Here is a 12,815-nt window from a genome sequence, read left to right on the forward strand (position 1 = left end):
AACATTTAAACTATTAAATTTAAATGTTTAATGTTTAATGTTCAATGTTCTCGGCATCTAAAAATATAGCCTTCATAGCAATATATTTAAGTTCCACATCATAATAAACTAATTTGAAGAGCTATATATTTATGAGTAGCTTATCGGATAAGGATAATACCTCTTTTAAGAGGTATCTCGCATCCTGTGGCTATGTTAAAGAGTATACTCGTAAATCATACATGAATAGTGAATTAAGGTTAATGACAAAACTAGGTATAAAACACAGCAAGAATAATATCGGGGTACGATGGAAACGATCTAAAGATGGAAAAATAGAATTAAAGAACTTGGATATTGCCCAAAAGTTAGAAATTTCCAATTGCTTTAAGTCTAGTGAGGCTTCAGCTCGTGATGAAGACTTTATTTCTTCAATTATAGAATCTGGAACTTTAGCTGAACCCGTCTGGGGCTCAAACGGTAGGTATCTAAATCCAGCAGATACATTACTACCTGAATGGGAACGACTAAAGCTATGCAGGGATGGTGTTGCGAATTCACTTGGATTTGCACAAGGGTTTGGATATGATAACAACCTAATGTGCATCGCTAGCAGTAGTTTAATGTTCATTGCATATGAGAATACGTTTTTTACCAAGAATTTGGTTAGTTATGGAGCTCCTAGCTTTAATAAGGAAGATATGATTAACTTTAGTTTAATTGATTCTGCCCTGTTATACGACAACTTTCCATTGCAGCAGATGCTTTATTTTGGTCGTATTTTCAGAGACTATAAAATACACTTAGTCAAGCTGTGCCATTTTTATGGACAAGAATATGTGGCAATGTGTTGCGAGAATGGTTACATTATGATGTTTTTAGTTCATGATTTTGAAGACTATTATAAGGATGTTGCCGATGGCCACAAATACGGTGCTAAACCAAGTATGAGGCCAAAATATATCCTAAGAGCACGGGGATCATGTTGGTCTTTTGATATTTATGATGATGATCCAAATGTGAAGTACATTGCGGCAGGCCACAATGACGGCGATGCGCCTACTGGCATCTCACTTTTCGGTTATTCTAAAGGTATGAATAAGTTTATCATCGATGAAATTCCTATTGAGCACAATGTTCCCTGCGTTTCATTTATAAAGGATTCTAGCCGTGATAAAAATATTATTTTAGCATATTCGTCAATTTTTGGAAGTGTTGGGACTATAAGTATACAACGATCACTGGATGTTGAAAAATGTGTTCGTGAAAGATTGAGAATTGCTTGGGAATATTTGGATGAACAGTACCTACCGAGCTGGTGTTGGTCCATTACGCCAGTCAAGAAGTCTTCTTTTAGACATGTCGGACAATATGAGTTTCTATCAAATAACTACAACCAAAACCATAAGACGAAGGAACTTTCGCTAATATATCAGAACAGTTTGTTACTTGAAAGTTACCCATTTCGACCAAGTCAAACCAGCAACCTTGGCATCGCAACTAATTTTGTCCAGACAATGGTACCAGTAAGTCACTTACAGCTTTTAAATGCTTCTGAATATGCAAATAAATCTATTAAGTTCAGGTTTGTGTGTGCACAATTACCTTCTCCAGGAGGAAAAAGAATTCCTTACGAAAGCGCGTATATTTCAACGTCTTATCTGGAGTATGATCCCAGTTTGTGGTCTTACTTCTTTCTTCTCAAGCCAGAGTATCCTCTGGGCGATGAAAAGCTTAGTGGTGGCGTAGAGGAAGCGAAAATGGTTGTAAATAACAATTACTCAATTTCTCGACTGAAATCAACACCTGAGTGGAAAGATGAACTTTCTACTTTTAAAATCACCGAACCCCCACAAGGCAAGTATTTTGAAGCATTTGATTTGTCTTTTTCAGATGATGATAAACCCATCGACTTATCGTTGTCCGAGGTGTCCCTTTCACCATGCATCCATGGTATTGCCGAACCAAACACTAATAATTCCAGTGATTTTTACCTATATCAAAGGTTTCACTCTAGTCCTCCTAGAAGGGAAATCAAAAGGGTATGGATAGACAGGGATCCAATATTTTCCATTGCATCAACAATTGAAAACCAAAACACATGGACGGAAACTGATGAACTATACCATCAATATGATGATACTATGGATGACTTTTCATCTTCAGATACGGACGGAGTTACCTCTGTCACTTTAGTTTCAGAAAGTAGTGATTCAAGGATTGAAGAAGTTATAGAAATGTCACTAACGAATCATATCTCAAAAACCTACAGATTATATGCTTCTCTCAAGCAAGATACTAGGTATAATTTGGCTGGTCCAGAATTTGAAAGCTGTGCTCCCCAGGATTATTTTTTTGTTGTTACGACAAACAAGAGCGTGTTCCTTATACGTTCTGACCCTTTAATTATAAATGCAATGACAACAGACGACATTTTTCCAACTTCGGACATTTCAACCTGTCATCCAGAGATAGAAAGTCACAATCGGATCTCTATAGTCTGCTACATCCAGGAATTGTCATGTATTGTTGTGGCGTCTCAAATCGGACTAATTTCAATTTTAAGATTAACGGAGTACAACGGCATCTATTCATTTAGACAGGAATATGTCATTGGGTGGCAGCGTGTGCCACCTGAACAGAGGGACCAGATCTGCATGTCCCAATATGCTGATTATAATTACGATGGACCAGATTATTCTTGTGGCCAATGTGATACTGTTTTCCCATACTTTTCCATACAGGGTATGGATTACATTTATTGTCCAGAAGATCCACTTAATGGTATACAAGAACATGCCGTATTGTATATATTATATAGAGATAACATTATTAGGTATAGAATTCATACTTAAGTAAATATTTTCTAACTTAAAACTGTAAATGCATTATTAATAGAATTATTTTAACAGTTAATTATTTTAATGATTATTAATAACCTTTTGACAGTCATATGAAAGACATATAATAATTGAAATACGTTTCATATAAAACAGTAAATGACATAACTGGAAGTTTTTAGAATATATCTGGATACAATTAGATATAGAATCCTTTAATATTTATAGCCATGTCAAAATAAAGTATTTTGGATTTTTTGTTTCTTTGATTATATAATCCAATTGGACGCTGTTCTAGAAGAGCTTAGTTATACTCTAAAAGGAGTGACTGACATTCTAACAAAGGTTTGCCAGTTCATTAACATCAGTAAGACACTACTAGTAGTGGCTTTTGATCATTTAGTCTTCGTTGAAGTCATCTGGGTGTAAACGATTTTATAGAATTTTTTTTTTTTAAATTTTATATATTCAACCGCGATGACATAGTTTTATACCTACTTTAGAGTTGTATTTAAACAAACCATAGCACATAACCGACTTGAATATAGATATACAGCGGTACTGATAGGTGTATTTTCAGCCTTGTATCATACATGTCTTTGCTTAAGAATGATGAGGGCGATTTTGTCCTTCCTGACAAAGAGCATGAAGTTTCGCCATGCAGCAGCAATACTATAACCATGAAGCCCGGTTTGGAGCACCCTATGGAGGCCAAGATTGTCAGAAAAATGGATATTTACCTCTTGCCTCCCCTCTGTCTTCTTTATTTCTTATCAAATTTAGATAAGTCCAATATTGGTAATGCTGCAATTGCTGGATTACCAGAAGATTTGAATCTTGTAGGGAATCAATATGGTAACTGTGTGACGGTCTTTTTTGCAACATATATTCTGGTTGATCCAATTGGTGGAAATCTATTGAATATTCTAGGAGCGCCAGTTATGATGTCTGCTTGTGTTATTGGTTTTGGTGCTATTTCACTTTGTACTGCATGGGTAAAAAATTATGGACAACTTTTGGCGATGAGGCTTATACTTGGATTATTTGAAGGTAATATTTACCCATCTATTAATATGTACTTGACAATGTGCTATCGTCGGGAGCAATATGCAAAGAGATTTGCATTCGTGTTCTTTGCGGCATGTATCTCATCTTCTTTTGGAGGTTTGATTTCATACGCTTGCAGCAAAATTGTAGGTTCATTGAGTGCCTGGCAATATATTTTCATAGTCGAGGGCTCTATCACACTTGCAGTCGTTCCATTATATATCTTTGGACTAAGCAGAAATTTGGAAGATGCATGGTTTTTTAACGAAGAAGAGAGAGAATACATTATAGCGCGCCATGATACCATCGAAACATTTAATCCAAAAGAAAAATTTAGTTGGATTCAGGTATGGTTTGCAGTTAAGGATATTAAAACGTGGAATTCAGCAATTGCGTTATTCTGTATTGACTTAACGGCATTTGGATTAACTGTTTTTATGCCAATTATAATTTCTGGTATGGGCTTTACTTACATCAAAGCTCAGCTGATGACTGTTCCAGTATACTTTGTAACAGCTACAACCTTCTTTATTTGCTCATATTTCTCCGACAGGTTTAGAGTTAGGTCTCCATTTATTATAGGTTCATGTATCACTTGTGCAATTGGTCTTGCAATAGTGGTCGCTTCCGACCTAAATGGTGTGCGTCTCTTGGGGATTTTTATTCTAGCTCTCGGTATATATGTTAATGCAGCTACGAACTGCCTATGGTTAAGTGGAAATAATGGGAACTATTATAAACGTGCTACAGCATTGGGAATTAATTTATTCTGTGGTTCGTCGTCAGGATTAGTTTCTGGTCAAATATTTACTAGTAAAGATAAACCCCGCTATCATAAGGGTTTGTCAATTTGCTTAGCGCTTCAAATTGTAGCAGCCGTATTAACTGCTGTCCAGGTATGGTTGTACTATCGTTTAAACAAGCAAAAGAAGGAGCAGTTACAAGAATGCTTGGAAAAAGACGAGGAACCATCTTATGATGAGAAACTAAGCGATATGAATCCGCAATTCCGTTACATGTATTGAATTTAGGGCACTTTGGCATCTAATTTTATCTAATTATTTTAATTCAATATCTAATACTTACCAACGGTTAATAGACTATGTAGTCATTTTTGCTACCCCGACATTCATAAATATTGATGTTTGTATCATGAGAATTTACCGCAGCTAAAAACATCCGATGAGGATGAAAAGCCATTGATGAAATAAATGAATTAGGTGACCGAGATCCACTGATACCCGTTGCTAATGTACCAGCGACACTATTTGCGTGTGATGATCCGTTATTCCTAAAGGTACTGAGCAAGTCACCCGAAGTTGTCCATATTTTAATGTGCTTAGTACCAGTAGCTAATACTGGAGCATGTTCATGGAGCTGTAAAGAAGTCATTGTTGTTGCCTTAGTTTGAGGAGAGTTAGCGTTAATACCTTGCCCGTTATCGGTAAACGATATCACAGGTTGATCAGACCTTATATCCCACAATTCCACAATACCTGTGCTTGTGCCACTAACAAGCTCTCTATAGCCACCCCGCTGTAAATGAACGTTGTTAATCCATGACATTTGCTTGCCACCGTTGGACTTCCACAATCTGATCATCGAATCCCTAGGGTCAATACGCCGATCATAGACTCTTATAGTTCCATCCGAAAACCCACTTACAAATATATTACCTGCAAGTTGATCAGAGGTCAAAGAAGTTATCAAAGCTGAAGATTTAGCCGGAATATCTACCTCAATGGACTCTGTTAAAGCATCCCAAATTCTTATTATTTTCACATCTCCTGTGGTTAATAAGGAACCCCTGCTTTGCTGCCATTCTGTTAGCAAACCAGTCGATCTTGGTGTCAAAAGTAAGTCTGTTAAACCCCTCCAAGCTGATATCATCTCAATATTTTCCGATGAGTTAAATTCTTTATATATCTTAACGACCCCTTCTGATGAACCTGTCAATAACAATGGGGTATCATCTTCGTTGATAAATTTCATATCAGTAATTTTAGTACCAAAAGGATTTCCATTAGAAAACTTGCACAACCGCTTACTTTCTTCCCAATCATAGACATTGATTTTATCTCTATCGTCAGATGTAACAATATAATTTTCAAATTGAGTAAAGCGAAGTAGTTTAGGTTGTGATTTATTATCGATGGTTAATTTCTTCTCTGTCCAATCTCCATATAATGATAGCTCTTTCTGATTTTGAGTAACTTGAATAATATTTTCGTTTCTATTTCTCCTCCATACACGTGCTGTGTACTCAACACTACCTGGTTCATCTGCCTCATTTCTTTTCATTTGAGACTCCTGGAAATACTCTCTTGAGTAATCTAAAAATGAACTTTTCAGTGGCATCGAGTTCGGCTCTGTGCTTTTCTTAAACCGCTGAGTAGGAACTTTGGACTCAAGCCCATATGACATGCTTGCCATTGGCAAATGCTGACGCTTATTTCCATTGGTGAGTGGATCTGAGGGTTGCTCATCAGAAGCGAGCCTTAAGCTTTTAAGCAATCCACTTAACGAAAAACTGCGCTGGCTGCTGTTAGAGCTAGTTTGCTGACCAGGATTCTTTTGCTTATCATTCTTATCATATGCCCCTAAACTAATAGGTCTTTTTGGCGTTGGGAGTTTTGTTGCTGCATTAATTCCTTGACCATATGAGCCATTCAATTGAGCACTGGCAGTCCTTTTTAATAAGTATTTTTCCATTTCCATGACGATTGCACCCAAATCTTGATGCGAATTTAGATGAACCAGAATGTAATCGATGACATCACATGCCAAAGCACTATTTTCATGGAAAGGGTCCTCAGCTAGTATGAGCAATGATTTCCATAGTGTGTTAAAGATGGAACCGTGTCCTACTGTTGACTTCACGTCTATGTCGTTAGAATCATTGTTATCGTAATCTAGCGCAGCTATTTCTTCTCGAAGCTCATTAAAAGCAATAACAATGAAAAATGACCTATATTTACTCACAACATGTGAAATAAAGATAATCAACTCCTTGCGAACAATCGGTGATCCATCATTAACTAATAGCAACGCTGCGGAAAGTATCTTTATCTCCTCACGCTTTAACAGCTTCATGTCAATATGTTGTAATTGGGCCATAGTAGATTGTGATTGTTGAGACTCTTGGTATAGTTTTAGTACCATCTCGGACTCATCATACTCCGCACAGAAGTAATTCATTGTTAAAAGCGCTGCACAACGAATTTCTGGTATGGGATCTTTCAAAGATTTCAGAATGCGTTCCAGACATTCTTCCTGTAGACAAATAAATTTATGGAGTGGATTATGGAGATAAAGCTGGCCAAGTAGAATAACGCACCATTGTCTAAGCAAGGGAACCTCAGAATTATCAATATAATAGCATAACTTGTGAACCAACTCCTCGCTAAAACAATACTTTTGGCCCATAGGAAATTCATGAACGAAAGATGACAAAACAAAAGTTGCCATCGCTTTCTGTTCATCAGTTGTATTATTGATGACTACAGCGGCATTTGCCGGGCTTAATTGCTGCCCTGTAAGCCGTTGAGCAGCTGGACTTCCTGGTATGTTAATGGTAAGAGGACTCCCCATGGTGTTAGAATTTGGTACCGATACGCCCCATTCTGGAATCAACATCTTAACAAAATATAGATAACCCTTCTCCTTTATCAATTCTGTTTGGGTGTTTTTGTAATCAATAGACATAATTCTGGCCCATATAAATACTAATATTGGTTTTAGTTCCTGGGATGGACTTTGCAGTAGCTTCAAAACGTATGGAAAAATACCAATCGATAGAGACAAGTACACAGCCCAAGGCCCCAAATCTAGGAAACGAGACAATAGTACCAATGTTCTTACCCGATGTACTTGCGAAAGCAGTATCTGCAATAAAACCGGCAACTGTTCTGGTGGATGTCTAGTGTTGGCACCATATTTTAACCATAACTCAAAAGCCGTCAAGTTTTCACCGAAGAAGTTGGTGACTTGTTGTTGTGATTGTCCTTGATTTAATGATGATGTAGATGGACTCTGTATTGAAGGTGTGCTCGAAGCCTTGTTCATATTTGATAATGACATTGTACTTAAGTTTCCCATCGCATTGCGTGAGTGCAAAGAATCCGGAATAACAGTTGTTGCTGCATCAGATCGCGACTGGCCAGAACGCTGTTGAAGAAGAACTTGAGCCTCCAATTTTGTAGGTTTCGTATCAAAATTATTTTGCATATCTTCAACAATTTTGGTTAGTACTTCATCAATGGCCAGATCCCAAGACTTCCACATCGAATGGTGTGCAATTGAATCTGGAAGAGCGGGGTCGGAAATTGGATTACAATTATACCAGGGCATAATTCTTTTTGCAAGTAGAAAATTCCTAAATAAAGCGGCAACCATTAAATCGTGCCTGAATAGTTTCTTAAAAAGCTGGCGTGGTAATGAAGTCCATGCAATTGTATCTGTAATAGCTGTGAAAATCCAATTCAACTCACCCAAAGGTGTCCTTCTTTCCGATAGCTTCCCCGGTATAGAAATGTTTGGCATACGGTTCCTATTCTCATTACCATACCTCGAATTATCGTTCTGGAAGAGAATTGAATATTTAGTATCCTTTAATGGGGATTGCATTAAGAAAGTTTTCACAGATATTTCGATCGGATCTGTCAAACAGCAAGTAAATAGATCAGCTGGTAATTCAGGATTCATAGGGAGAAGTTCATTTGCAGAGCATGCAGCTAAATGAACACATTCCAGATAAGACTGGGTAGAAGAAGGCGCTTCCATATCATGATTACCTTCGTGGTCATCTTTTATCCTTTTTTGCACGAACTTCTGGAAATTCATAATAATATTTCCCGCACTATTACAATCCCAAACATAAATACAAGGTCCTCCCAACCATGTCTGTAAATCATATAGTGAAACTGGGATATACTGTGTGTAGCCACGATTGAATACCCAGATTTCTCCGGACGGAGTTGGTTGGGGAACTCCATGGCCATTATAATGAAATAAAATCCGCTCACCCTTTGAGGCACGCCGAAGTGAATTGCAAAATCGTTTCACATCTTCAACGCAAGGATCGAGACTTTGCTTATATCTGGTTCTAAGTGATAACGTCTCGTATTGAGCTTGCAAATTTTTCCCTATTTGCTCAATCGCCTTCTTTGAGTCCTGGAAATTTAGTGGATCAACCCAAGATTCAAGCCTTGCACATGGATGGGTCTTTATAACATCTGGAGGGTCCACTCCAATATTCAAACACAATAATAATGCTGCAGAAACCGTTTTCTGCCTTTCCTTAATAATCTTCCAATCTGTAATCGGTTGGTAATAGTTGTTCTCATCTTTTCGTTTGACCTCTTCAGGTACCGGATTCCCACCACTCCTATGACGCTTATCATCATAGTAGAATATAAATCCATTAGGTAATGATTCTAGGAACTGTTCACCAGTGTATTGGTCTTCGAAGCCGTGTCTTGTTTCTGTATTTAGTCGACTTAGTGGTAAGGGGCCATAAAAAACTGGCATAGTTTGCTTCAACTCACCGAATCCAAATGGTAGGCGGTGATATATTGAAGATTACGACTCAACTACTGTAATTGCTAGGTGTGTTAATTACAAAGCAATCCAAAGGGCAAGGTAACATACCCAAAGTGCTTGCGCTAAACACCCATACACCACAACATATGCGGGGTAGCTTTAAACCCTAAGAGTTTATTATGAAGGAAGTAGATAGCCTTGAACCTGGTTAAGGTTATTCAGTAGAATACTGGAATTATTTCGACTCGAAGCAGTGGAGTTATCCTGGATATCTTAATTATTCTTATTGTCATTCTATTCGTGAAAAGTGACATGGATAATTGTCTGAGTAGGCTCTCTGAAGAGTGCGATGAGATAAAATACATTTGTACTATGACCGCTGAATGCGTTGATTGGTGTTATTACTGCGTTTAAAGACTATTATAATGACTTCTAATATTCATAACCCAGCGGTACTACTGAAAAGGGTATTTTCTCTAAAGGAACAGTCGAGCTTTATACTATGTACAGATACAATGGCGCAGAGCAGTGAACATCTAATATCTGAGTTCATTTTCAACATGCAAGGCTCAGATATTCCAATTCTGTATGTGTCTTTTGAGCATTTGAACAAGCCTGAGTACGCTAATTATTTTGTTGAAGCGGCTAATTTATCGGTCGAGCAAATTGTTGCAGCAGTCGAGGAGTTGCTTCCAAAGCAGAAGGACGGTGTATCGAAAAAGTCTTTAGTGATCATTGATGCTATCAATTATATTCCCACGAAGTCATTAAGTAAGTTTGTGGGTTCTTTGGCTTCGCCAAATGTTACCGTCATCACTACTTATCATAAATCGTTGCCTGCTAAAAAAGACCCATCGCTGCAGCATTATCCGAGCTCACTTCAATTGCTACAGTTTATCTCTACAAAAATACTAGAGGTAAACCCTCTTACAGATAGTATAGATCAGGAGGAACTGGATTATGATCTTAATAGGTTTGTAATTCCTCGAAACATGAATGCGCCAGTTTACTCGTTGACATTTACAAATCGCAGACGTTCAGGAAGGTCATTGACCTACCAACTGAAGATTGATTCCAAAACGCATAATTATAGTCTAATAATGGGTACGGAAGATGACTCGCGACAGGAAGATGATACAGATGCCTTGAATTCCTTGACAACATTTAATTTAAGCACTACGAAGAAGCAGAAGTTGGCGAAAGAACAGCTTGACCTGCCATACTTGCAGGCGCAGTCATTTAATACTGGTGGTGCAATAGTGTATGAATTCGAAAAGGATGACGATTATGATGAGGAAGATCCTTATGAGGATCCCTTTTAGCAGTATACTGCCGTTTATACAACCTATGTAGAATGCTTGCGTGGGTTTCATAAGGCAAATAAAATCAAATTAGTTTACCTTATGTGTATTTGATTTCCTGAAGTTCAGCAATTTTTGTTTTAACTTCCTTAAGTTAGCACGGGGCCCATTTCTTGCGATGATTTCATCTGCTTCTTGGACAGTAATTATCTTCTTTACAAGCATATTAAACAGCGTACCGAAAACTAGCCCCATAACAGTGGAAGTCAGAATAATGACATTGTAAGGCATACTAAAGTCAGGTGTGGCCAAAGTTAGCAATAAGGTAGCGGTCCTAAATTCGTATTTGATGGGTGACAATACTGTAACTACTGCAGATTCTATTTCAAAACCATGGTTTGCGTCTGGTGGATATTCAGAATATTGTAGTAAAGATTTGTCGAACTGGTATGTTAATGAAAATGTTGTATTAGGTGGAATTGTCATTTCATATTCCAAATGGGACGGTCTTTCACGATCAGAAGCAGGTAAATAATAAGTAGACTTTATGACGTCCTTTATAGTCAAGCCTGAGTCGCTCTCAATTTCCAATGTCGATAGATATAGCCTCATATACCAAGGTAGGGATTCAAAGTAAAGAAGTTTTACAGGGGAGGAGGCGGGATTCCTGAACACAGTCCGCAATCCACCTTTATCTTGTCCATAAACAGTCAAAGAACGAGTAACATATACAGGAGAATCTTTGATTGGTTCGACCTGGCTCGAATCCTTCGTTTCTATATAAACATCGTGCCATCTTTCTCCTCTAACATCAAAACAGTTATTACCTGTGGAGAAATAGGAATTGTCGACCTTGATTAACACCTTCCAACTGTCAGGAACACGAACACAAATCTTAGAAGATGTTTCAGATAATGAACTCCCCCCCATAATATAATAACCAAAAATATTTGATAGTTCATATTTGACGTTCGTACTTTCTGGAAGTGGAAAACAAGTCCATGAATCATAATATTTTGTTTTGTCGCACCGCAATTCAGAACCATCTACTGGCTTAGGTATTGGTTTTTCGAGCCTTGAAATAGTATTAGGAATATTTACAACCGTCTCTATGAACTCCTCCATGTTATAGTGACACACTCCGTTATCTTCACACTGTGTAGTAATATCGATGGACAGCGAATGCCAGCGTGAATCAAACACCTTATGGCCATCCAGTAATGTCGAAATACCTTGCTTTCCCTTTGTTGGTAATAACTTTAGGAATGGAGTCAAGTTTTCAGTACAAATAGGCTCATTTGCAAGCGCTGCTCGGAGCAAATAGAGGCGGTTGGATGGATCGAATAATGGAATTCCATCCTCATCGTACGGTTGGAAAGCGGACACAGGGAATGTCGTAGAAGAAGCATCAATAAAGTTAATAGAAGCACAAAACAACCCGCTAAGCGAGTTGGCTAATTTTATCCACTTATTAAACGCTGTATCTTTGTTAGGAGCCTCAATGACAGCCCATAGTTCCACACCAGAACCGCCTGATTTTAGACCATTATGAGGAAGCTGACCCCACATTTCGTAGTCCCACACTCCCTTAGTGAATCTCAAATGGAGATTTCTGGTATTAGTATTGTCCATTAAAGGTCTAATTGCTTTAGGAAACACAGTATAATGACCAAACTGGTCAAAACTCTGGTCGCTTTTCCCAACAGTAAAGTTGTTTGATTTCATAAAAAACTGGAAGGAGCTTAGTAACGCGTTTTTAGGCAGCGGCGTCAACTCTAGCACTTCGTCAAATTTATATTTTGGTGGCTCATCCATAGTTATTAATTGGGGATCATGTTTACCATCATTATCTACTTGAAAATTCTCACTTAAAACATCACTTAATGCCTTTTGCAATCCTTCTTCATGAATTTCAGATGCCAAATAATCTATAGCTTCGTCCCTATCAGTTAAATTAGCAACCTTTATACCTTCTGTAGAGTCCGTATCTTGAGATTTTATTACCTTGCTACACAGAACGGTTAAGGCTAACAACTGCACCTTCATAAGCCTCATAATCCTCGTATATCAATTGATAACTAAAACAATTATATGGATAGCCCAATCA

At 37.7% G+C, this 12,815-nt stretch overlaps 5 protein-coding genes across 5 annotated transcripts; 3 read left to right on the top strand and 2 right to left on the bottom strand.

Annotated features, from left to right (window-relative positions):
- Positions 1–131: 131 nt before the first annotated feature.
- Positions 132–2,834, top strand: CRT10 (Crt10p; the record flags this gene model as incomplete). The annotated part of the gene is made up of 1 exon (XM_018132532.1): positions 132–2,834. The coding sequence occupies one exon, from the start codon at positions 132–134 to the stop codon at positions 2,832–2,834; it is 2,703 nt and encodes a 900-aa protein (XP_017988187.1).
- Positions 2,835–3,412: 578 nt separating this feature from the next.
- On the top strand, positions 3,413–4,891 carry AW171_hschr53126 (allantoate permease family MFS transporter; the record flags this gene model as incomplete). The annotated part of the gene is made up of 1 exon (XM_018132531.1): positions 3,413–4,891. The coding sequence occupies one exon, from the start codon at positions 3,413–3,415 to the stop codon at positions 4,889–4,891; it is 1,479 nt and encodes a 492-aa protein (XP_017988188.1).
- A 67-nt stretch (positions 4,892–4,958) lies between these two features.
- On the bottom strand, positions 4,959–9,395 carry KOG1 (ubiquitin-binding TORC1 subunit KOG1; the record flags this gene model as incomplete). The annotated part of the gene is made up of 1 exon (XM_018132530.1): positions 4,959–9,395. The coding sequence occupies one exon, from the start codon at positions 9,393–9,395 to the stop codon at positions 4,959–4,961; it is 4,437 nt and encodes a 1,478-aa protein (XP_017988189.1).
- Positions 9,396–9,832: 437 nt separating this feature from the next.
- Positions 9,833–10,729, top strand: IKI1 (Elongator subunit IKI1; the record flags this gene model as incomplete). Its single annotated transcript, XM_018132529.1, has 1 exon — positions 9,833–10,729. The coding sequence occupies one exon, from the start codon at positions 9,833–9,835 to the stop codon at positions 10,727–10,729; it is 897 nt and encodes a 298-aa protein (XP_017988190.1).
- A 69-nt stretch (positions 10,730–10,798) lies between these two features.
- Positions 10,799–12,763, bottom strand: GPI16 (GPI-anchor transamidase subunit GPI16; the record flags this gene model as incomplete). Its single annotated transcript, XM_018132528.1, has 1 exon — positions 10,799–12,763. The coding sequence occupies one exon, from the start codon at positions 12,761–12,763 to the stop codon at positions 10,799–10,801; it is 1,965 nt and encodes a 654-aa protein (XP_017988191.1).
- Between the last annotated feature and the right edge of the window lie 52 nt (positions 12,764–12,815).

Source organism: Eremothecium sinecaudum, chromosome V (assembly GCF_001548555.1).
Source record: "Eremothecium sinecaudum strain ATCC 58844 chromosome V, complete sequence".
NCBI classification, from domain to species: Eukaryota; Fungi; Ascomycota; class Saccharomycetes; order Saccharomycetales; family Saccharomycetaceae; genus Eremothecium; species Eremothecium sinecaudum.